This window comes from Zeus faber (genome assembly GCF_960531495.2).
Source record: "Zeus faber genome assembly, chromosome: 9".
Lineage (NCBI taxonomy): Eukaryota > Metazoa > Chordata > Actinopteri > Zeiformes > Zeidae > Zeus > Zeus faber.
In genome coordinates, this window is record NC_137197.1 from 16,857,751 (window position 1) to 16,881,865 (window position 24,115).

A 24,115-nucleotide genomic window follows, 5' to 3' on the forward strand; every position below is an offset into this window, starting at 1 on the left:
AAAGTCACATACCATCTCCGCCAAGTTGAGAGCGCGGTTCTTTTAAAACGCTCCGCGCTGAAAAAGGCTCCTGCGGTGCGGCGCATCGATCGCCCTTTTGTCGGGATCTAATGAGAAAACGTGAGGATAAGATGACATACAGTCACATCGAGCAAAAGATGCACACAACGCTCTCCAATGAGCCCGGGGACTTGTTATTCTTCATCCATATCCGTGTGAGGAATGCGTGCGCGTCTCTGAAAAGCAGCTGTCCAGCCCTGTTAGGTGCTGCTGGGAAAAACACCTTCATAATAAGTATAATAATAATAATAATAATGATAATGAAAATAATAATAATTAAAATAATGATGACAACAATAATAATAATAATAATAATAATAATAATCATGATGATAATAATAATCAATTTTATAATAGTCCAGCTTATTCGTGTTAGGTACATTTTACAGTTATTTGCGTTATGTGAAATACATGACAATTAACTAAACGTACAAACAACAAACATTGTGGACTAACGTCGGTAGCTACGTCCATAGTTTATTTTAGAATACAGGTACTCCTCAGTTAACGACCGAGTTCCGTTTCCGGGACCACGTCGTTAAGCGAATTGGTCGATAAGCGAGGACCCGTGTTGTTTCACGGTAAGGAGGCGTGGCGATTGCAAGTGAGACTGAGAACGGTGATTAGATGAGATGTATATAGTATACATGTACTTTATAGTGTATATATTATATGAAGGATGATGCAGAATGAGATGCTTGAGACGCCGCACTATTGTACACAGCGCACAATACAGACTGTTCAGAGAGCTGCTTGTAAGTCTGAACGGTCCTTAGACAGGTAGGTCTATAAGTGAGGAGTACCTGTAGTGTGAGTGACTTTCAGAGAAAACCTAAACAAATGTATACTAGTATTCAACCAGTACTCAACCTCATCCAATGTATTATTCACACAAATAAACCACAACCAATCACATGACCAAATTCTTAAATTTGGCCTCTTGTATCTGATAGAATAAAATGGTGTATTTATCTTCCTTGGAGACTATTTGTAGATGGTAGGGACAAAAAGTGGTATTTCATGTCTGCCTTGGCTGTATTATTATTGAAGAAATGTTATTACTGACAAACATGAATTCCCTGCTGGATGTTTGATGGGGTATGCCAGAGCAGCGGGATAGAGAAAAACATAATAAATAACTCTTCATTGTCTTTACTGGTGCAGACAAGGTACAATGACTACGCTGTGAAACCTGTAAGGAACTCACCCGAGGATTAATGTCAGGATTACCCTGCCATAACACATAATGGAGGATGGGTCTGACGTAAACGCTTTTTTGTTTGATAAGTCAAATTGTGGCATCGTACATGTGGTGCGGTTTGAGGGAGTACTTGTTCCAGGTCGTTATGGTGCAGGAGGTAGAGCAGAGTAGGACGGTTGTACATAAACACAACACTAACGGGGTGAATTTGATTGTATTTTTCGTACAATTTCTTTTGACAATCATATGTAGACTTTTAGTCTCAAAGACAAAAGAGAATAGACATAGGATGTTAACCCCCCCCACACACACACGTATCACTGCAAATACACACATTTAGTGAAATCAATACACATCACTCAACACAGTATTATGCCAACAAAGACAGAAGAGAGATATCCATACTACAAAAATACTACTGACAAATAGGTGTGATCATCTTCCTTCATTGGGGCAAAGGCAATTGTATATAAAGAAAAGTATTTCTCCATAAAATCTCTGAATTAAATATCTCTCGCCCTCTGGTGGTAAAAAAAGGAAGAAATTAAAAGTCCAAGGGCATTCACTGGTGGTGTCAAGCATTACAATAAAGAATGTAATTCATTTAGTGCATCGGTAAACAGTTAATCAGTTTGTTTTTTTCTGACATTATTTGTTATTGATCATTTAAACCATTTTTTTTAATAAATACTTCACTTGACAGAAAACAGCTAACAGACCAATTACCTGATGTGGTCCAAAAATATAATTAACAAACAAACCCCTTTGTTCTTGTTTGTATCACACTTGTAAACAGCCAATAGCATTGGAAAACACTTTGGTCCTATCGGTATTGATCATGTGTAAATTGATCACCAATCACTGCGGTGGCCATAACAGTTGACCCTGTTTCGTGGACACTGGTTAGAGAAAAGGCAGCATAGCACCGAGGGTTCTGCTTATTACGCATCTTGTTGAGGTTCAGGTCCTCAGTGAGGTCTGCAGGGCCTTCATGTCCTTCAGCAGCCGGAGGTTGTTCTTGCTTCTCTCCCCCGGCACCGGCTTGACCGCCCCGGCGCAGCGCCCCCGAGTGGCCGCGGTGGTCTTCACACTGAGCTCGCTTCTCCCCCTCCCTCTGCGCCTGGGGTCGCCGCCATTATTGGCCTTCTGTAACTTCTTCATCTGGAGAGGCAGGGACAAAAGGGTGAAAAAATAAAATAAAATAAAAGAATAAACGAAAGAGCGACCAGAAAGAAAAACAACAGAGACCGGCTCTTCGATTCACTGCTTGTGTATGGATGCCGGTATACCTGTGTTTTGTGCTTGTGGAGCTTGCTGATCTGATCTCCTTTCCTCTCCATTTTCAGCAGCAGCCTCTCTTGGTCTCTGTGAATTTCTTTCCTCTCGTTTTGAGACCCACCTGCCTCAATCCGCCTCATCAACTCATCCTGTTCCCTGAGATGGACGGACGCCCACACACACACACACACACACACCCACCCACACACACACACACGGTAATCATTTTATAAATTGCCTTTTACAAATAAACACAGATGATTTTTACTGAGGTCACTTCAACTCTATCAAATGCAGCTTCTCACACACACACACACACACACACACACACACACACACACACACACACACACACACACACACACACACACACACACACACACACACACACACACACACACACACACACACACACACACACAGCAAACACCAAACACACTCACAGGCTCATGAGACGGAGTTCCTCCTGCAGTGTGTATACCAGCTCTGACAGCTCCTCCCCGCCGGTGGAGGCAGAGGAGGACGAGGAGGAAGGGGAGCTGCAGCCCGAGCGCCGGCGGGCGGGCGCCTGGGGGGAGGTCCGAGGGCGCTGAGAAAGGACTCGGCTGTTGCAGAGCTGAGGCTGGTGCTGCTTCAGGAGCGACAGCACCGCCTGCACGTTGGCTCGGACCGAGTGGCTGCCGCCCACCGACTGTAATAATTGATGTCATTGGAATTGTAAATGTAATTTCTCGCGGGCGAGAAAGTGCGCTCACACAGGGGGACAGTTTTTCCTAAGCTCCACCAGAGCTGTCTGCGTCACCTCAGTTCTAATGAAAGCAACCGTCTCTACCAGAGACGCGAGGATGTGCGACCTGCGGCGTTTCTATAAGAGTGGAAAATGCTCCTTTAAAAAATGCTCCTCGGTTCAAAGGCTTTTAAAATGGCATGAGCACAAACAAGGGGGGGGGCATTTTCAGGGACCAGGGCCTGTGCAAGTGGAACCAGAACTAAGTCCCTCTTGTGGAATTACTGGGAACTAAGATCCCGGTTCCTCTGGTGGAAAAGCCCTCATTGCTATGGAACACAGTGCAGCCGGGTGGAGATCAGGTGTTACACATGCTATGTTCTCTACAAGACCACAGGAGTATTTGTGAATATACCGTTCCAGCTACAAAGGGCACGTCTCCCAGGCTTAGTCTGTAGTGCGGCTGTGAGGAGGAAGGCTGTTGCGGTGAAGGATTCTGAAAACGGACAATCCCATAACATTATGTCAGCAGCAAAACGGCCATGAAACCAACACAACACAATACAAAAACCTATTTATATTTTTGAACTTAATGTCCTTAAGTGCAAAAACGTAAATAGATTGTTTTATCATTTGGAACAAAGTCGATTTTTAGACTTGTTCTATGAAGATATTAATTATAATTACATTTTCAATATTCTCAATGAAACGTTTGAAGTTTGAAGTAGAAACTTCCATTCCTCCTGGCTTCATTTGAAGGAAGGTTGGTTTTTAGACCACGTAAGATAGAGACGACTTAACACCGCAGGAAGAACAAAAACCACCCAACGAGATTTCTTTACATCATTCCAGTTTCTCCTTGAGGTCGCCCTCTTCCCCTTGGATCGTCTCCCGGAGGGACGCGGCGACACCGACCGAAGAAGTATCCTGTTGGTCTCCAGGCCCCTCATTAACTGTGCAAGGCAGAGGATACTTCGTTTGTGGTTCGTTTGCACGCATTAACATTTACATTAGCCGAGCGGAATTTTCCCCTTTGTCGTGTTAAAGTAACACACACACACACACACACACACACACACACACACACACACACACACACACACACACACACACACACACACACACACACACACACACACACACACACACACACAGTGTTCACACACCAGGTTGGCTTTGTCTTGGACCAGTTTCCTCTGGTGCTCCTCCTCCTGCAGCTTCTCCTCCAGCTCCCGAATCTTCCTCTGACGGAAAGACGGATGAATAAACGCGCCGGTCACGCTTGCACATTATCGATGCCGCTCGACTTCCGAATCTGCCGTAGTGGCATTACCGGCTCTTCGTCGTTCATTTTTTCCCGGCGAAATAACAAAGAATTTGCGTGTTTCCATGTACCTCGGCATTGCTCTGCGTGAGCGTCAGCCGGGAGTACTCCCGCTCCAGCCTCTCCAGCTTCTCTGACTGGACGTGCTCCGACACGGAATCCGGCGCCGGATCGGACGACTGGGCCGTCGCCACGGAGACCTGGAAGCGTCGACGGAGCGAGTTTAGGTCATTTTTACCGTTGTGTTTTTTCACAGCCCTTCGTGACGCGTCAGCCGGGGGAGATTCTGCACAAACTGCCGAGCGAACCTGCTGCTTGAGGAGGCTCGTCCTGTCGGCCTTGGCGTGACGCACCATCCTCCTCGTGAGGTCCAGCTTCTTCTCGAGCTGCTGGCAGCGAGTCTCCGCTGCGGCCAACTGGGTGATTAACGCTGCGACGACCCAATGAGAATACGTACAGTCATTTACTTTTTTTTTACATTTATGCATTTTATACACTTTATTTGCTCAATGGCGCCAAAAGAAAAGAAAATGTATGGCTTGCAACCAGAATTTGATATCCGGACAAGACAACTATGTGACAGGGTTGTGGGAGCTCTCCCCCGGTAAATATTTAATGTGTTTTAACGTAATTTCCTGTATCACTCTGAGTATACGCGGGGGTTTGATGGCGCTAGTAGTAAGTTGATGGTATGTAATTTCATCCAGAGGATCGAGGGAAAGTACCAGGGAGTTTCAAGGAGATGGAAACTCTACGCAAGCCGAATAGATCCGATACGGAGACACTGCACGGCGGCACAGAAAGGTGGAAAATCTGTGATGAAAAATTATAAAAATAATATAAAATAATAATATATAAATGAATACGCTCCCTTCCTGACGGGTTTGAATTGTTTCTTGCAGTTTATGGTTTCAGCGTGCTCTAATTTCCATGACAAAGCGGAGGACTAACGCTTTCGACGTTCTCGGGGATGTACCCGCTGCGGTCATACACACCTTGGTTGCCGTACTTGGGCTGGTCGTCGGCACCTCTCGCCGTCTCTCTCTGCTTGTGCTCATCCGGGAGTCGCGCATGGGACGTTTCTTTCCCAATTGTGCGCAGGCTGAGCTCGGCGCAACCCTTCTCCAACTCCAACCTCCGGATCTTCTCCTGGAGATTCCTCAGGGCGGATAAAATCTCTGCGGGGCGCCACACGCGCGCGCAAGGAGATTAAAACGCAATCACAGACATATTGCAGAAAGACACACAATAATAATAAACAGTACAATAAGACAAGGGAAAGATCAGTGAATTGGGCACACGCTATCGCTATCGTTAGGGTGTTCTAACCTTGACGGATATCATTGTCCACTGGGAGCAGGTAAATAAAAGATTTTTTACTCAACCTAATATCTTCTACTTAAATAATGACATTATATCAGTACACACTCAACTGACATTTTATTATCAAGCATTGATCTTGAACAACGGAAGAAAACAGAAAAAATAGTAGTAAAAATAATTCGCTGGGTCAGTGAAACTATTGGGACTAGCAGAGCGCTGAGCTACCCCCCAGCGTTGCACCCCTGTATAACTTCCGGGGGGAAAACTTCACATGGAAACGAATGGTAAATCCATGAAGTACATTTAAAAGGCACTTTGGGCAGAGCTCGACTCAGGGATGTTCACAGAACAGGGCCCTAAACTATAAATGGATGAGACAAACGCAACGGCAGAAGGTTAGAAAGCGGGACAGAGCGAGTAGGCGATCAGGCCTCGCAGAGTCACGTTACAGCGCGCCGTTGCTATGGAGCTAAGACGTGGCGCCAAGACCACGACGGAAACGGTGGTTGGTCAAACAAAGCACGCGGACACGGACCCCGGCTTACCCCCACTGCTGGTCTCTGGCAAACCCTTGCTGGGCAATGTCAGCGGCAGCGCGTGGTGCGCGCGTGTTTGGGGTTTGCCGTGTCTGAGTGTGTTGACGAAGGGATGGCGAGCAGGGTAGTCTCGATAAGAGGACACTGACAGGCTGTCAGACACGCCCGCGGCGGTGGGCGCTGGGGGCCATGTCTGCGGAGAAACACATCGATAGAACAACGGTCACGCGTGTAGAGCTTCTAAATACCGTCTCCATCCAAGGTCACCCACCCCCTGTTTGTCTCTGGGAACAACAACAACAAAAATAATAATAATAATAATAATAATAATAATAATAATAATAATAGCAGTAACAAGAAAAATTGTGGAAGAAATTGACAGTATACGATAACCCCTAAAGATTTACAACCAACCACTGCATCAACGATCAAAACCGAGAAAGGAAGGAAGGAAATTGTGCAAGTTCACGCACGCACGCACGCACGCACACACACACACACACACACACACACACACACACACACACACACACACACACACACACACACACACACACACACACACACACTGTGTAGCAGGGTGGGACAACATAAATATAGATATGGAACAATATAATATATGCAGTATTGCAAATAGATGAGTGTTTTAACGTATACAAACCCACTCAACTCATAACCGCATCAACAACAATGACTTTGTGGTCAGCACCAGCACACACTACCTTCCTTTCTTGAACGGCGGGTGTTTTTGACAGTGTCTCCATTGAAAAGCGGCCGATCCCGAAGCCCGGGTAGTGCTGGTGAACTCAAAGGGCGCGTTCGTTGCGTTTTGCAACACGTGCATTTACACTCCTATTTCAACACCAAACGTAACCGTGCAAAGGCACAACCAGAAACAGCGGCGAAACGTACCCCGCGGCAGCCGCATCCGCGAGCGCCGCGCAACCACAAGCAGGCTTTCCCGATTGGGTGCGCGTAATTTGTCAAGCCGGGCTGGTCCGTTCCGCAAGCGCGGCGGGTTTTTCATCGCGTAGACGTGGGTTTGGCGCCGGCGCGGCCGCGGCCGCCCCGTCGGCGCGCGCCGTGTCGGTAAACCGAACGCGTACGCTCGTTCGCCGGAAACGTAGTCCGTCACTCGACCGCGGCGGAGCTGGTCGCGACGTGCGTCGTCCACAAAGAAAACTCGCGGGGGAGTCTCATGGACGTGTGCGTCCTTATTTGGCGGCGACAGGGACGGGGAGCAGCGTCTCTGCGCTGCCGATAACGCGCTGTCTTGCGTGGTTTTGGGGAGGACCGCGTATTCGTGCAGCGTCCGGACTCTGTACCCGAACGCTGCCGCGCTCGTTTACCGGAAATGTAGTTCCCCATTCAGTCACGGCCGTGAAGCGGTTGCAGCGGAGCGCGTCCGTGATGAAACTACAGCGACCACAATGCACCGCGGCACGAGCGCGGGGGGGCGGGGGCGTGGCGTCCGTTTGCGAAGCACGCCGGGGCACTAGCTTGGAAGTGTGGTTCTTGTTTTGGGGGCTGAAATAGGTGGGGAGTATCTCTCTTCACGTTGTTGGCGACTCACAGTTTTGGTTTTTTTTTTTCCTTAATATAATATGATTTCAATAACTGTTGCGCTCGTATATCTTGTTGTGCTGGACTTTTAACATGTTAGCAAGCTAACTGCTACTTTGTTTGGCAGGGGACGTCTCTTCCAGCCTGTCACTGTCGAGCGGTCCTTACTACTTCATTATGTCTGGAGGAAGCCAGTTGTAAGGCTGATCAAATCATATATTTCGTCGCCTTTGATGAGTAGAGTTATTGATAATTCGAGATGATTAGTGATCTTGTGATTGATGCGCGCGCACACACACACACACACACACACACACATAACAGCCATACATAATACATAACATACACACACCTTAGTTTTTTGCCCTTTTATAATTTCACTGCACTGCACTGTACATGTATGATGTATCAGACAATTAAAGTATCCTGAACCTTGATTTTGTTTTGTTTTGTTATTTTTCCGGGCAGCATTATAGCCATAAAAATCATATGAATGGTCGCCGCGTCAGTCACACCATATTTGTCTTATCGGGCTGTTTGACTCTCCCAACGATGCTGTCCCTAGGGATGACGAGGACACCTTCAAGATCCTGATTGCCACGGATATCCATCTTGGTTACCTGGAGAAGGATGCTATCCGTGGGGCGGACTCTTATCGGACCCTGGATGAGATCTTGAAGTGTGCCAAGACCAACCAGGTACACACACATGCGCATATATATATATATATATATATAAAATGACATAAAAAAAGACATGAATGGATACCTCATTAAATATGTACGGACACGCACACACCTGATTGGCAGTGCAATGGATGTTTGCCTCAACCTCAAATTATCCCGTATTTCTCTGTGCAGGTAGATTTCATCCTGCTCGGCGGGGATCTTTTCCACGACAACAAACCGACACGCCACTGCCTCCACGCCTGCATCACGATGCTCAGGCAGTACTGCATGGGCGACTCACCCATACTTTTCAACATCCTCAGCGACCAGGCCGTCAATTTCAGCACCAGCAAGTCAGTCTTAAGTCGCCCCGGCCTGTATACATACGACCCTGTCGCAATAATGGCGCTGAAAATAGGGGTGAACGTATTGAATGTTGAATGTTTTTCGACGCGTCTTGTCCGTGTGCGTTCAGGTTCCCCTGGGTGAACTATCAGGATGAAAACTTCAACATCTCCATTCCTGTATTCAGTGTTCATGGTAACCATGACGATCCAACTGGGGTGAGTCGTTTCCTGTGTTATCGACGATACTGTGTTGCATTCAGTGTCTCACCCAATCTTATCATCGTGTGTAAGTGAGCACAGTAATGTTTTTGGTTTATTTGTGCTTTTGTGTTTCGTTTGTTCGTGGATAACACCTTATTTCCGTCCTAGTCTGAAGGTCTGTGCGCACTGGATCTGCTGAGCTCATGTGGGCTGGTTAATCACTTTGGTCGCTCGCAGTCGGTGGAGAGAATAGAGATTAGCCCTGTCCTTCTGCAAAAAGGCGAGACCAAATTGGCCCTTTATGGCCTTGGTGAGTCTGTGTTTGGATGGGATGTTGGCTAAATGAATGAAAGACATCATAAATGCTAACTATTTTTTTCTTAACCTTAATTTCCCTCTGGGGATGAAGTAAGAATCTTGTTATTTGAAGATAATCCTGTCACATCTGATTGATTGATGTAATGCACAGTAAGTGGAACCTTTTGTGCCTGTAAATGTCTTTAAATCGTAAATCTTTCACCTTATTTATACGTGTATAGGCTCTATCCCCGATGAGCGTTTGTACAGGATGTTCGTCAACAACCAGGTGACCATGCTGCGTCCAAAAGAAGACCAAGACAAGTGGTTTAACCTCTTCACCATCCATCAGAACAGGTGTGTGTGTGTGTGTGTGTGTGTGTGTGTGTGTGTGTGTGTGTGTGTGTGTGTGTGTGTGTGTGTGTGTGTGTGTGTGTGTGTGTGTGTGTGTGTGTCCACATAATCAAGGTTGGATTTGATTGCAAATAAGTGTGAGAGCTGATATATACCATTCATTGAAATTTGAGAAGCTTGTCTACAATTTGCACAGACACGCGCACCTTTAAATTTATATTTTTTTCATGTTGCCAATGTGCCAATTGCCAAGATTTATTCAAACAGATTTATTCAGATTATGGCAAATGGCAGAGAACGTGAGATAGAAGTAAGGAGACTTTTGGGACATGGGTAAATTAAAGGGAATAGAAGCATCCATATCTCAGAGAATAAGTCCATATCTGTAATTTAAATATAATACATTCACACTACAATATATAACTGAAATTTCTTTACAATAGCACTTAGCATGATGCAATTTCTGAAATAAAATGGGATCACTTATGTCAAATGTATTTTTATGATCATATTATTTATTTGAAATGACATACAAATATGTAATTGGGTGTAGATTTTCGTTCTCACAAGAGGGACAAAATAAATCACATTTTCTAACGGTTCACACATTTGTTCTGCTCATATTTCATAACTGGGAAATGTGAGCCACTTTCATTGATGACAACTAACAAAAAATGTTGGGAAATGTTGATTCTAGTGTTTGATGTGTATGATGATTAAACCATTAATAGTGCCATAATTGTGCCAATTTATTTTTGAAAGGGTTGACACACATTGATCACTTAAATACCAATGATTAGTAATCACTATATCCAAGTGTTGGAATGTGTCTCTGTATAAAAGTGATTTAAAAGCCAACTTGTGGCAGTTCTGTCAGTTGCAGACAGGAATAAATCCTGACAAGATATCACAGCCCTGGTAATAACAAAATAAAAAACCCTGCATGTAAAAACTTTTTTAAACTAAATTATAAAGACTACCATGATCCAATATTTAGCTTTAAGTTTTAGAAGCAAGCAACAAAGACTTATGCTGCCATTGGAGAAATGTTGATCTTGTATTACTATTAAATCAATTGAATGGACCTGTATGTATGATTAATGTTCAAAGTTGAAAGTATTTTATTAGTCAATAGTACAGTACAACACAAAGTAATTCGGTACAATGAAATTCTTAGGGAATGACAGGCAACAACTACGTCGTGGGAATAAAAAGAAAAAATAACAAGGCAAAGATAAGGAGGAAGTATACAAAAAAAATAAGAGTCAAATATAAAAAAGTAAGAGTCGGGTTACAAATAAGGGCAAGAGGTCGCAGTGTATGTACATAAAATTAAAATAAGAAAATAATCCTAAAACAGAAACTAAAAATTGGCTAAATACACCCAATAAACAATCATAATAAAGTTTATTGGGTGCAAAGTGGTAATGTAACCTTCACCATAACCTTCAATTAAAGTATATTTTATCAGTGTAGTATTAGAAACTTGCTTTTTCAGCTGCTTTTCAGTTGTATAGGTTAGATAGTGAAAACAGAACGTGTTTCGGCTATTTCTGGTAGCGGCCTCTATTTTTAACTCTGTGCACATAAAAGCATGATGGCTATTTCACAATAATTGACCCTAATGCTCTAGCATTAGAGTCAATTAGGACCAAGTGCAAACCAGCATCCCGTTTTGCTCTTTATTGGTCTGACAACATAATTGCTGACAGTCAAAGTTTCAATCAGCTGTTTGTTAGTCAAATACTTTAAACCCTGTCCTTCATTGGCAATCTCTAAGTTTTTAATACAAATAAATATACATATTATATACTGCTGACATGTATGTACTGTAGTAATAAAAAAATGGTTCAGCCTACTCCCCATTCAAATATTGTGTGTTATACATCCTCTCAGACATGCTCGCTCTCTCTCTCTCTCTCTCTTTCTCTCTCTCTCTCTCTCTCTCTCTCTCTCGCTCTCGCTCTCTTAAAATGACATTTTAAGTTGTCTCACAACATTAGCTGTGAATGAATAAAAAACTTGGTCATATAAACCCTACTGTTGAGGGTGAGGTGCCAGAAGTCAACAAAGGTGTCCCCCCCCCCCCCCCCCCCATTAAATTGGTTGACCTAATCCTACCAAATCTGTACTAGCACCAAGGACACTGATAACCAGATAGAAATACACCACCACATTTATATGTTGGCATAACAAGGCAAGGTAAACATGAAATCCATTTACCAAAAGCATGTTGACAAGGCCCTCAACCACATAAATGTGATTGTAGAAGAGATTCAGTATGCTTAAATAATACACATATTCTGACAAGTTAATAAAAAACAAGTTAACTATGTTAACCTTTATTATAATCGTATTCAATTTTTGATGTTTTTTTTCAATAATTATAAGGACATCTTCAACAGTAGATACATTTTTTTTTTTTATTGAAGCGGACTTATTATGCTCCTTTTCACCAAATTGGTGAAAAGGAGCATAATAGGTCCGCTTCAATAAAAAATTTGAAAAAAAAATTGAAATCATGTTTTGGAGACCTCAGAGACCGTATACAGTCTCTGAGGTCCCCAAAACATGATTTTAAATTTGTTTTCTGAAATCACCATTCAGATTACGCATTCGAGCTGTTCTGTGTCCAATCCATGCTGCTGAAAACAGTCTGTTTCAGTTGGTGAGGCAACCCTCCTCAGTTCTGTGAGCTTTTTTACCGGATTCCATTGTATTTCTTCCTAAACTTGTTTTATCTGTTTCTGAACAAATCTGAGGCAGGAAATAAGCAATCTAGTTGCTGAATCTTCGCTCAAATTAGATCCACAAGGCCTCATTCAAAGATTTGATCCGACTTTCACTGGGTATCCGGAGTAGCGCGGAGGTTGGAGCACGGCGGGATATAGCGGTGATCGGGGCTTTTTTGTTTCATTCAAATACGAGAACGTTGGAAAATAAAATTAAATAAATGCATCTACGGTTTTGTTTGGAGAAACGTGGAGCAGATCGCACGCTGCAGCCTACAGTAGAGTTAACCTAACGTGGACACACACACACACAGAATGAAACACACAGCAGAATACATTTTAAAATACTTACATTTCCCTTGTCTACAGTTTTGTCACGGAGCTTAGCTTTGATGCCAGCGGGTCCGGTGGTGCTCCAGGCATGGGTGGAGTTACTCAGGTGGAGGGCGGTTCTAGTTCGAATGACTCCCTTGGTGAGATATAGCAGGGCGGCAAAGCTGAAGGGCTCGTTTTACGATATTTCATTTGTGAAACAGAGAGCTCACAATAAACTGACTGGGTTGTCTGATTTCACAGTTTGCGTTTTAGGAGACTCGTCAGACACCAGCATGTATTCAGAAGCACTGAAAAAGCGAGTTTTGCATATGTCTGCATTTGCCCCCTTAAACGGAAAAAACTTGGGACTGTTAAAAAAAAAAAAAAATTGGTCTCCTATTTGAAAATGGGAAACTCAGAATATTGTCAGATCATTTTATATGTTATATAGAAAACACAGTGCATTTTTTTCAGACATTTCAGGGTTTTCTAATCTCTATTGCATTTCCAAAAACAAGTCCTTGAGGCTACATCAGTAAAAACAGTGCTTTGGAGATGCATCCATTCTGTTCAATGTTATAGCACTGGTCTTTCTTTCGGTACCCATCTTTGTTATGCACTTTTCAACGTCCAGTTTTTTTGTGTTCCAGGAGTAAACATGGCCCCACCAATTACATCCCGGAGCAATTTCTGGATGACTTTCTTGACCTGGTGGTGTGGGGCCATGAACATGAGTGTCTGATAGCGCCAACCAGGAATGAACAGCAGCTCTTCTACGTCACACAACCTGGTAGTTCTGTAGCTACGTCCCTGTCCCCTGGAGAGGCCGCCAAGAAGTACACACACACACACAAACACACATACACACACACACACACACACACACAGTGATCGCATTCAAAATAAAAAAAAAATGGTGTTTCCTCTACACTCAAAATAATAATAAAGAGCAAAATAATTGATGTAATGTCTAATACAGTGCAACATTTTTTTCATATTTATAAAAGAAGAGATGTCGTCTTTTAACTTGGCTACAGCCCATAATCCAAAAGAACCGTGTCTGATTGTGAAGATTGATGTAATGAACGGTGCTCACTCCATCTACCTGTCCATTAACTGACAATTAGTTCTCTAAAAATATATCGATAGAGTTGAGTATGTGAGTGGTCTCCGAGCTCATTGAAGCAGCATTAAGTCCAGAGTAAGGGTGTGTTCATACTTAGCTTCTTTTTCAATGTAAAAAGTGCTGACTGGGTGGCTTTTTGTGTTGATATGAAAAGAGTGGCTGACATAACACACAAATTGTATTAATAACAACAGACCAAAGTTCAGAAGGGTAGCTGATTTTTTACACTCTTGAGCAGCCTTGTCTTTGTCGCTTGACGTCTTATGGGCTTTTCTGAAAAAGTGGAGACACAAAATGTGCCTCACACAAAATGTGTGAACACGCTCTATTGGAATAAAATTCCCTAATTAAAGATAATGCTTTATTAATCCTTAAAAGGAAGTTGCATAAAAAAACAACTACACTATATTAACAAAGTGCAACTGCATAAAATCATGTATAAAAACAAGCGTATAAAAGGGGGAAAGGATATGAAACACTACAATTATGGCAGTAAACAGTGATTTGCACAATGGAACTGCATAGAGTATGCATGACAAACCCTACTGGTTTATGAGAGCAGAACAATGTGCCATAATGCAACGGTATAATTAAAACGTGAGTGTGCAAATAGTGTGCAGACTGATAAACAATTATACATATACATGCACATGTAACATTGTAGAAATACACACTTTTATTACGTACACACTACAATGTGCAGGATTTGCAGCGGGGTGTTTTCACACCTCCGAGTAATGTTGTGTAAGCTTAACAATGGGCTTTGGCACAGTAGGGGTTAGCGTAGTGTAGGGGGTGTGTGTGTGTGTGGGGGGGGGCGGGGGGCTGTACTGGGGCTGTGACGATAAGTAACAGGAGGATTTGAAATATAAACACAATCATCATTGTTTAGTTATCATTATTGACTGTCTTCCATCCTATGTTCAAGGACTTCTGGAGAAACTTTTCAGTTGCTCCTCTGAGTCCGCTCCCACCCGTCACTTCAGCTTTGTGCATGAGGGGGAGGGACAGTCCATTAAACATACGGGGGATTTCTTTTGTGTGTCTGATTATCATTACTTCTGGGGCTGTAAGCGATGCTGTGCCCGCGTCAATTCAAACATATAAAAATATTCCCCCTATTTATAATTCCTCATTGAAATGTTATCCCTGTGCATTTTTGTGAGCTTCTATCTGTTTCATCCAGTTATTATGATACACACTGACCAAAAAACAAGAAACGAAAAAAGTGCTACCCCACCCCATGGGTTAACCTACCGTCACAGCCCTAGGCAGTGGCAAATTGGTGTCGTTGGGGTTAATGCATGAAGTTTTAAGACTAAAGGGCAGAAAGACATACTGCTGCTATTGAAGCAAATGGTCTGTCTATTGCATACAATTTAAAGGGAATAAGGTAAACGTATGCGGTTTGACCCTAATTCTATGATTTACATTTAAATGAAAACCAAAGTAGTATACTCGATAGGTCGGTACTAATGGGCTGTAAGGCAGGGAACTGTAGGTCTTTACATTCTTGATGTCCGCTGTGTTAGTGATGGACTATCACTGCTGTTGAGCACAAAGGTTTTTCTAAGGGCTTAGGTTTCCAAGGGATGCCGTGGGAAAGGGATTTCTAGTTGTTTCAGCCATACAAATGGTTACAGAAACTCCCACTGTGCTTTGTGGATCAAGGCACATAGGCTTGCTGAGGGTCAAGGGTCGTAAGATGAACCTGCAGAAGATCCCCCTGAAGACTGTACGGCAGTTCTTCATACAGGATGTGGTGCTGGCCGAACACCAGGACCTGTTCACCCCCGACACACCGCAGGTCTTAAAGAAGGTGGAGGACTTCTGCTATGCCAAGGTAACACAATACAAGCACACCTCATGTGTATCACTCAATTAACTCATCTCTGTATGTATCTCCAGGATCTCGTTATCCCACTGTCTCTCTGGCTTTTTGTAGGTGGTGGAGATGTTGGATGAAGCAGAACGAGAGAGACTGGGGTGTCCACTTACCCCAGAGAAACCGCTCATACGCATCAGAGTAAGATAACATAGAACTTCATTAAGATAAGCCTGTTTTCCACCACAGAAACCATTTTAGGAACCAGGATCTTTGTTTCCGGTAGGCATGGGCAGATTGACGATTTAATCGCAAATCTGCAATCGACTCCATCCATCGCGATTGACATTGATGACAGACGATTGGGGGGAAAAAAAAAAAGAAAGAAAGAAAGATAAAGAAAAAAGTATCCAGAAAAATTTGAGCATTGAAATTTCATAAGAGGCAGAAACTATATATTACTATATATTACAGTAAACATATTTGTATGTTAATGCAATATTATATGTCAATACAACAACATAAAAGTAGTCTGCATCCTCGACTGAAATATTTACACATAATGTCAATACAACAACTTAAAGTTAGTCGTCCTCAACAGAAACAGGAGTAGTTAGTCATAGCTGCATAGGATCAGGTATTCCTGTAAGGGCAGGGTCTTCAGGTGTTTCTTGGAGGTTTTGATTGTCTGCAGAGCGTGACGAGCTGGGTAGCTGGTTCCTTTATTGGGGCGCCACGCATGATCGGACTGGGTCTGGATCGAGAACTCATTCAACGCAGTCATCTTGAGTGCTATCATCTCTCTCTCTCTCTCGCTCTCTCTCTCTCTCTCTCTCTCTCTCTATCTCTCTCTTAAGTTGTCTCACAGCATTGGGTGCGAATGGACAAAAGTCTATGTCAAATAAGGTGCCAGAAACGACAAAGGTGTTCTTCCCCGTTGAAAAATCAATCCGTTAACCCAGTCCTTCCATATAAATACACATAAATAATACGCAGATTCTGACGAGTTAAAGAAAAACATCCAGCGTGCCGTACTGGATTTCAGCAGCTCGTGCCGTCCGTCTCCAGGTGGACTACAGTGGCGGATTTGAAGCCTTCAACACTTCGCGCTTCAGTCAGAAGTTTGTGGACCGGGTCGCCAACCCTAAAGACCTGATCCACTTTGTCAGACGCCGGGAGAACAAGGAAGCCTTCAAAGGTCTCGACGCGCTCTACAACTGTGGTATGTGCTACTTAGCTTTTACGGCTTTACAGACTACTTCACTTGCTTCATCCCCCGTGTGTCTAGAGGAGGCCAACATCGACTATAGCCAGCTGGTGAGGAACCCTGTGGTGGAGGGTCTGAGGGTGGAAGACCTGGTCAAGCAGTATTTTGAGGCAGCAGAACAGGTAAAGTAGTAAATAGCTTGACACATACCGTTATCCGCAGCTATCCTCGCCGTCATTTTCGCTGCCTTTTTGACCTTTTAAACCCTTGCGTGTCTTCAGAAGGTGCAGCTGGCTGTGCTGACCGAGCAGGGCATGGGGAAGGCCATTCAGGAGTTCGTGGACAAGGACGAGAAAGACGCCATCGATGAGCTGATCACGTACCAGTTGGAGAAGATGCAGCGCCACCTCCAGGGCAGGGGTTTTTCCACGGAGCAGGAGATAGACACTGAGGTTGGGGACAGGGTGGTTAGAGAAGGCGGAGTGGTGAAAGGGTTAAACGGGTGGTTGACGTGCTGTGTGAAAGTGACACGTGTGACCTTTTGTTTTTGTTTTAGATACAGCGTTTAAGAGATTCCAAAAAGAACACAACTGAGGAGGAAGAGGAAATTAGAGAAGTAATGAATGTGCAGACATACTTACATATATTTCTGTATTTATCAATATCTTCTCCAACCATCCCCCTTTCCCTTTCCTCCTTTACCTTATTCATTGTCTTTTTCTCTTCCTTTATTTCTCTTTCTTAGGCAATCCGTAGAGCTAAAGCTCTCCGTTTGGAGCGTGGCGAGGACCGGAAGGACATGGATTTGTCACATGAGCTGGATGATCTGGCAATGGACTTGGATGAGGGCGTCACTCCGGCCCCTGCACCCGCACGAGGCAGAGGAAGGGGCAGCCGGGGGAGGGGCAGCCGGGGAAGGGGCAAGGGTGAGTTACCATGACGACCAGTGCAGCATGGAGGGATTACTCTTGTTGTTCATAATCCTTAATACAAAAATCCAGTACCATGAACCATAGCAAAACATCAAATCAGATAGATTGATTATTACAAGATGGCGCCATGATCGGCGGTGAATTGGTGCGCACTATTTTTTGCGTCTTTTTGTAACAGTGTTGTTTTTTGCGACCGCACATGGACTGTCTTCACGGAAGAAGAGATCGTTAACATCAGCGAATCTACTCCTCGGGATTTAATTACCAGCTTCTCTTTCTCCGTCCATTGAATTATTGGACATTGTGGTGAAAGGCGCTGTGGTGAAAGGCGCTGTGGTCCTGTGGCCAGGCGCCGTGACGCTGGAGAGGGAAGCACTCCGGAACGGGGCAGGGGATTACCCCCAGCACTGCCGGCTATATTCCTCTCCAACGTGCGCTCACTGTGTTACAAGACGGACGAGCTGCTGCTGATGGTGGAAGAACGGAGACTTTTATCTTCGGTTTTGTAGTTCACAGACTCGTGGCCTTGTGGAACTATTCCAGACTGCGCTGCATCTGCATTTTTTTCGAGCCGGCCGTGACTTGGAGCTCACCCGCAAAACTAAAGGTGGAGGGATCTGTTTCTACGTGAATGATGACCGGCTCAGTGATGGGGAAGTAATTTTGCGTGCATGTTCTCCCGATCTGGGATCTTTCATCATCAAACCCTTTTATTCCCCCCTGTGAGTTCACATCCTTCATTCTGGATCAGTGTTTACATTCCACCTCATGCCAACTCGCAGGACGCACAGCAGCTGCTCGCCAATCAGATACCGGATGTGGCGAGGAAACACCCGGACTCCGTAGTTATCGTCCTCAGGGACTTTAACAAAGGGAATCTAAGACACAAACTCCCAAAATACGAGCAGTTTACTAGAAGAAAAGAAAGAAAGAAACAGTCTTTAATCGTCACACGACACTCCACAACACATGCTTGCACACACACACACATGCACATGCTTGATGGTGGCCGGTGAAATGGCTCCTCTGCTTTTGACCCATCCTGGCTTGTCCTTCCTCCGGGGGCACAGCCAGGAGCAGTGGGCAGCGTACGTGGACGCGCCCGGGGACCAGGTGATAAGTGTCCATCGCTGGTCAGACGATGATGGGTGCATGTTTTTGGTGGGGGTCCTTACTGACGTGAGGTGGAGGAAACCCCATGTGAACACGGGGAGAACATGCAAACTCCACACAGAAAGGCTCCTGTTTTTGGAAGATAACCCGCCGGAGCACGGTGCCAACAGCTCCCCAGGCGGGAATCGAACCCAGGACCTTCTTGCTGTGAGGCAGCAGTGCAATGCACTGCACCACCGTGCCACAGGTGGTCCGGATCACAGACGAGAACACGTTACATCATTGCTACACTGCCGTCCACAACGTGTATCGTGCCGTATCCAGCTCTGCGCTGGGAAATTCCAACCCTTGCTTCTTTTATTATTATAATTATTTTTTACCTGTGCTGTCAGCATGCTAGGCATACAACACAGAGGATTTGTATGCTATTGCGTCTAGGACAGAGTTAGTCTGCAAGAGGAGTTCAACTTCTCAACCTGCAATGCCACTCTTTCTCACAAGAAACATAAAAATTGGACGACCCCCATGCCCGCCCAGGCCCCGCGCAAGGGCAAGACCCGCCCCACCACAGCCGACCAGACGCCCCACCAGGCTGCGAGCGCCCATCCACGTAGCAGAGTGGGATCAGCGCGGGGCACCCGGATGTTAGCCCCCGCCGACGCCAGCAGGTTCCCAGATATATGGGCAGATATTTGTTAATGTGGCTCCTGAGCTGGGAAATACCACTGCTGTAGAATAATGTATTGCTTGTGTTTAGTGAGTCATAGAGAAGAAGGCAAGATGGCACCCACTGCACTCCAACCCACATAGTTCGCACCCCACCCATCCCGCAAGCCCTAGGCCTATTGTTTGGTGTATGCACTGATGCACAGCGTGTTTTGGCACTGGGAGAGATAGGCGAAGCGTCGGGGCCGGGAGGCGACCATGCGGACCCTGTCCCAGACCCGACGGCGCCCTAGCACGCCCGCCTCCCGTTCCTGGTGGCACCCAACCTGCAGCGACCAGCCACAGGCGCAGAGCGGCCCACCATGCGCCTCCGCCATGCCGGGCAGCTCGGCACCCCCATCAGGCCCCTGGCCCCCCAGCCGTCAGCCCCAACCCTCCTGCACCTTCATCAACCCCCCCCTTCCTCCCCCCAAAGGCTTCATCACAGACTCTCCTCAATCATCCAGCCTCATTACCGCCCCCTCCCATCACACCTTCTCTCTCTATTCAGGAGAGACGTTAACAGACCATTCAAAGGGCAGAACCCCTGCAAGGAAGATGGACCGGAGGCCGTCTCCCCTTCAACGCTGCAACACTGTCAGACTAACGGTCTCCGGTGTTCAGACATTTTTAACACCTCACTGCAGGGTGCCAGCCCCCTTTAAAGCCTCCACAATCATCACATACACACAATGCCCTCCCCCTGGCGCTCTCTCTCTCTCGCTCTCTCTCTCTCTCTCTCTCTCACATACCCTTTTTCCACTGCACCAAAAACCCAGTAACAACCGCTAACACCCGCTATCTGGCATTTGTCATTAGTGGGAAAGGATACACCTGGGTTTCATTCCCGGCACAAAATGACTCTGCAAAGCCACAGGTATCTATGGGCACCGGCTGTGATCGGCTGTGATGGAAACACAACACCTGGGTAGACACCCTTATACATGCCCCTTTACCGGCGTATGCAATGTGCATTGAAGTTGCAGCCGTCGGCGCAACTACCGGCGCTTCTGCTTTTTTTTTTTTTTTTTTTTTTATCATTTCAGCACTGGAATCATGACATGGCCCTTTTCCGGCATGTTTGTGACGTCGAAAAAAGAAAGGCATACTCGTTCACTGGCAATGGGAACAGCGTCAGTCGCTTATTTTTATCTATCGCCTCCTTTATTTATGATTCCTCTTACTAATAATTCCTCATTGAAACATTATACCTGTGCATTTTTGTAAGCTTCTCTCTGTTTTTATCCTGTAACCCCGGTGTTAAACTGCAATACCACGGTGATACTTGTATTTTCACCACGGTAAGAAAAAAGTCATATCATCGCAGCCCTAGCACATAGTAATAATTCATATTATAATTTATAGTTTTCCACCTATATACCATAACAGTAATTCATCCTGTGCATAGTATAGCATGGCATTGCATGCTGTTTATCTGACTGTTCTATATCTTTGGCTATCTGTATATATTCTGTATCTGACGTTTGCTTGTAATTGTATTTTTTATTATTATTTATTTTTTTATTTTTTTATCTTATTTGAATCTCCTTTTTTTGGACTGTTAAGCTTTTTATTTATTTTTTTAATGCTATGGTCTGTACTGGAGTGCACCAAACCTCACCAAAAGAAATTCCTAGTACATGCAAATGTACCTGGTGAAATAAACCTATTCTGATATTAAAGGGAAAAAATGTAATTATTTTTAATAATATAGACAAATTGATTATATAATTCGCTGCCAATGACCTCAGACTATGGTCCAAGTCTGTATAATTCAATAAAAGCAATGGATCGGAGTGGTGCTTGGTTTTTGGCCATCATTTAAAGTGAAGGACAGAGGAATAATCCTAATAAACTCCTCATCATGATCAAAAAATTGCCACAGAGGGTTAGGTTTGGAGTAAAAAAAACAAACAAACATGTAATATGGCTACGTTTGTTTTATATGCCCATTCAGGTGCGACTGCCTCTGAACCAAAGCCAGGAGGTCGCGGCCGGGCGCAGAAATCCTCAGTAGCAACCTCGAGCAAGAACATCATGGAAGGTTGGTTGGTGGGGCTCTGTATGGAAACACTGATCTTCACTTTGTGGGTGAACCAGTTTGAGTGGGGTTACTAGAATCAACACATATTGTTGCTTATCTATTATCTCTATATGTTTATAGAGTTTAAACAAGCATAAACAGGATATTTAGCACATTGACACTCTAACTGGGTTCTTCGCTAAGGCAGGCAACGCTAACTAAGCGCGCTTCCCGTCAGGTGTGCTTGGTTTCTTTGTTCATGCGTGTGAACTTATTCTTGAGCCGCTATCTCGCTGAAATTCTCCACAGTAGCTTTCGCACAGACACTGATTCCAGGGAGTGCGTTATTATTACAAACAAAGAATCCACACCAAGGTTATTTAGAGAATACACACAATGGAACCCGTTGAACATTGAGGCCACTGTGTGGAAGGAGTCTTTTATTATTATTATTTTTTTAACCTCCTTTATCCTCAAGCACCCATCCAAGCAACCTCCACCACCCGCCTTCGAACTCTCTCCTCCTCTCCATAACCCTGCGATATGTTCCCATGACTTTTTAGCACTTCAGGCTCCATCCCAGAGATCATTTCGGGCTGGAGCAGCAAAGTCCTACACAGAAGACGTGAGTCAAATCACCATGCACGGCACACCCACCATTTGCGTCTATTTTTACCCCTCTCGAGTGTCGTTCTGCCGATTTCTCACACATACCCCCGTGTCTGCCTTCAGGTCATTATTGATGACTCTGACGAAGATATACCGGTGACGATGGCCAGCCGACCCACTCCCAGGTGTGTTAGTGTGTTGGGGGGTGATTGTTGTTGCAGAGGGTGGCATGACAACGACGGCTGCGTACGTGCGGATTTCACTTCCCCTTTTCTATTTCCACCCTACGACTGGCCTCCGCGCCCGGCCTTAATCTAGGACAACATCTAGTTGGAGCAGCCGTCAGAGCCAGAGCCAGAGCCAGAGCCAGTCGTCTCGGGGAGTGGAGTTCGACGACAGCGATGACGACGAGGTGACGGCCAACTTTGACATTTTGTTCATCTGTCGACCTGCTCTGTCTTTGTGAGGCTTGGCGGGTTTAATCGCTCTCCCTTCCCTCCCTCCTCTCTCTCTCTCTCTCTCTCTCTCTCCCGACTCAGGACGATCCGTTCAAAGGCCCCAGCAGCCGCGCGCGGAGATGATCACGACCGCCACCTCCACGCCACGCAACCGGTTCCCGCACTGTTTGATTGAATCTGTCGCTTGTGCCGTCCTGATTCATCTGTTCTCTGTCATTTTTTAAGGGGCTTCCAAGTGTATATTGTGATATATTCTGTACCAAATGGCTTGGCATGAATGTTAGGTGTGTTGTCCTGTGGTTGGCCACTCAATTCGTCGTGCTATGTTATTGGTCTGTGTAGTGCCCTCATGTTTTGTGACAGGAAGGATTAAACTTTTTTTTTTTAAATCCGCACAATGCTGTCCCTTTATCTCCATGTGACATTGTAACCCTCTCGAACAATGGGGCGTCGTGGCGGGGAAAAGTTGCCGCACGGCCAAACAATGCCGGCGTGTGCGAGTGAAGGATTTTGGAGACGCGGAGGAGTGAGAGCGGTTTCCCAGAAAACGGCTGTGATTGTTGTTCCCAACGTGACTTGCGTGTTTTCCCCTTTGAGTCTAATCTCAGCACGCTGCCTTGCACCTCACCTGTAGTTCACTTTTGCCAGAAGAAGCAGTTCCTCCTGCAACGTGAATGAAACTGATTTTTGAAACTATTCAGCTGTCTCGACTTGGGCTGAAAATGTTGACAGTTCTGTAGAGATAGAAACAATATATTTAATAAACAAAACAAAAAAAAATGTTCAGCCATCCGTTGAAGTTGGAAATGATAACAGTTCTGTAGCTATTCAATAGTATACTTTTATTTTTAATGAATATATGAAATAAATATATTGCACAATGAATAGTTTAAAAAAATATTCCGCACTATTGTGTCAATGTTTGATGCCCAGGCCTGATTAGTCATTGCAACATCCTCAAACACGACAGGGTAGGAAACAACAGCACACACAACAGCAACAAGACATTATGAAATAGGAGGAGAGGAACATTTCTAATGTGACGTTTTTTTTTTTTTGTTTTTTTTTATAGCCAATCTTGTGAGTGAGAGCTCTGAGTGGAAATTTCCACCCGAGCAAGTGCGTGCGTGTGCGCGCGCGTCTGTGTGTGTGTGTGTGTGTGTGTGTGTGAGAGAGAAGGAGCGTGAACGG

General features: G+C 44.8%; 2 protein-coding genes across 3 annotated transcripts; one reads left to right on the forward strand and one right to left on the reverse strand.

Annotated features, from left to right (window-relative positions):
* Window positions 1-1,564: 1,564 nt before the first annotated feature.
* On the reverse strand, window positions 1,565-7,250 carry cep57 (centrosomal protein 57). Its single transcript, XM_080006636.1, has 11 exons — window positions 7,172-7,250; window positions 6,459-6,642; window positions 5,586-5,768; window positions 4,899-5,020; window positions 4,662-4,790; window positions 4,433-4,510; window positions 4,109-4,219; window positions 3,682-3,762; window positions 2,983-3,230; window positions 2,551-2,695; window positions 1,565-2,422 (listed from the first exon to the last, which is right to left on the reverse strand). The coding sequence occupies exons 1-11, from the start codon at window positions 7,211-7,213 to the stop codon at window positions 2,222-2,224; spliced, it is 1,524 nt and encodes a 507-aa protein (XP_079862762.1). The 5' UTR covers window positions 7,214-7,250; the 3' UTR covers window positions 1,565-2,221.
* Window positions 7,251-7,907: 657 nt separating this feature from the next.
* On the forward strand, window positions 7,908-23,487 carry mre11a (MRE11 homolog A, double strand break repair nuclease). Of its 2 annotated transcripts, XM_080007530.1 has the most exons (20): window positions 7,908-7,985; window positions 8,140-8,209; window positions 8,578-8,710; window positions 8,873-9,033; window positions 9,156-9,243; window positions 9,397-9,538; window positions 9,768-9,882; window positions 13,577-13,762; window positions 15,724-15,895; window positions 15,998-16,078; window positions 16,946-17,075; window positions 17,166-17,266; window positions 17,366-17,536; window positions 17,641-17,700; window positions 17,830-18,010; window positions 21,792-21,878; window positions 22,421-22,482; window positions 22,590-22,651; window positions 22,785-22,878; window positions 23,006-23,487. In XM_080007530.1, the coding sequence occupies exons 2-20, from the start codon at window positions 8,190-8,192 to the stop codon at window positions 23,045-23,047; spliced, it is 2,088 nt and encodes a 695-aa protein (XP_079863656.1). In that variant the 5' UTR covers window positions 7,908-7,985; window positions 8,140-8,189; the 3' UTR covers window positions 23,048-23,487. The 2 variants fall into 2 exon arrangements, with proteins under 2 accessions (XP_079863656.1, XP_079863657.1); XM_080007531.1 differs by having other exon boundaries at window positions 7,979-8,209.
* Window positions 23,488-24,115: the final 628 nt, after the last annotated feature.

Coding starts and splice junctions, on each gene's coding strand:
- cep57 (XM_080006636.1), bottom strand. CDS start 7,213: ATGGAGACACTGTCAAAAACACCCGCCGTTCAAGAAAGGAAG. Junction 5,769..6,458: donor GCCAGAGACCAGCAGTGGGG/GTAAGCCGGGGT, acceptor GGCGCCCCGCAG/AGATTTTATCCGCCCTGAGG. Junction 4,511..4,661: donor TCACGCAGAGCAATGCCGAG/GTACATGGAAAC, acceptor TCTTTCCGTCAG/AGGAAGATTCGGGAGCTGGA.
- mre11a (XM_080007530.1), top strand. CDS start 8,190: ATGTCTGGAGGAAGCCAGTT. Junction 8,210..8,577: donor ATGTCTGGAGGAAGCCAGTT/GTAAGGCTGATC, acceptor TGCTGTCCCTAG/GGATGACGAGGACACCTTCA. Junction 15,896..15,997: donor AGGACTTCTGCTATGCCAAG/GTAACACAATAC, acceptor GGCTTTTTGTAG/GTGGTGGAGATGTTGGATGA.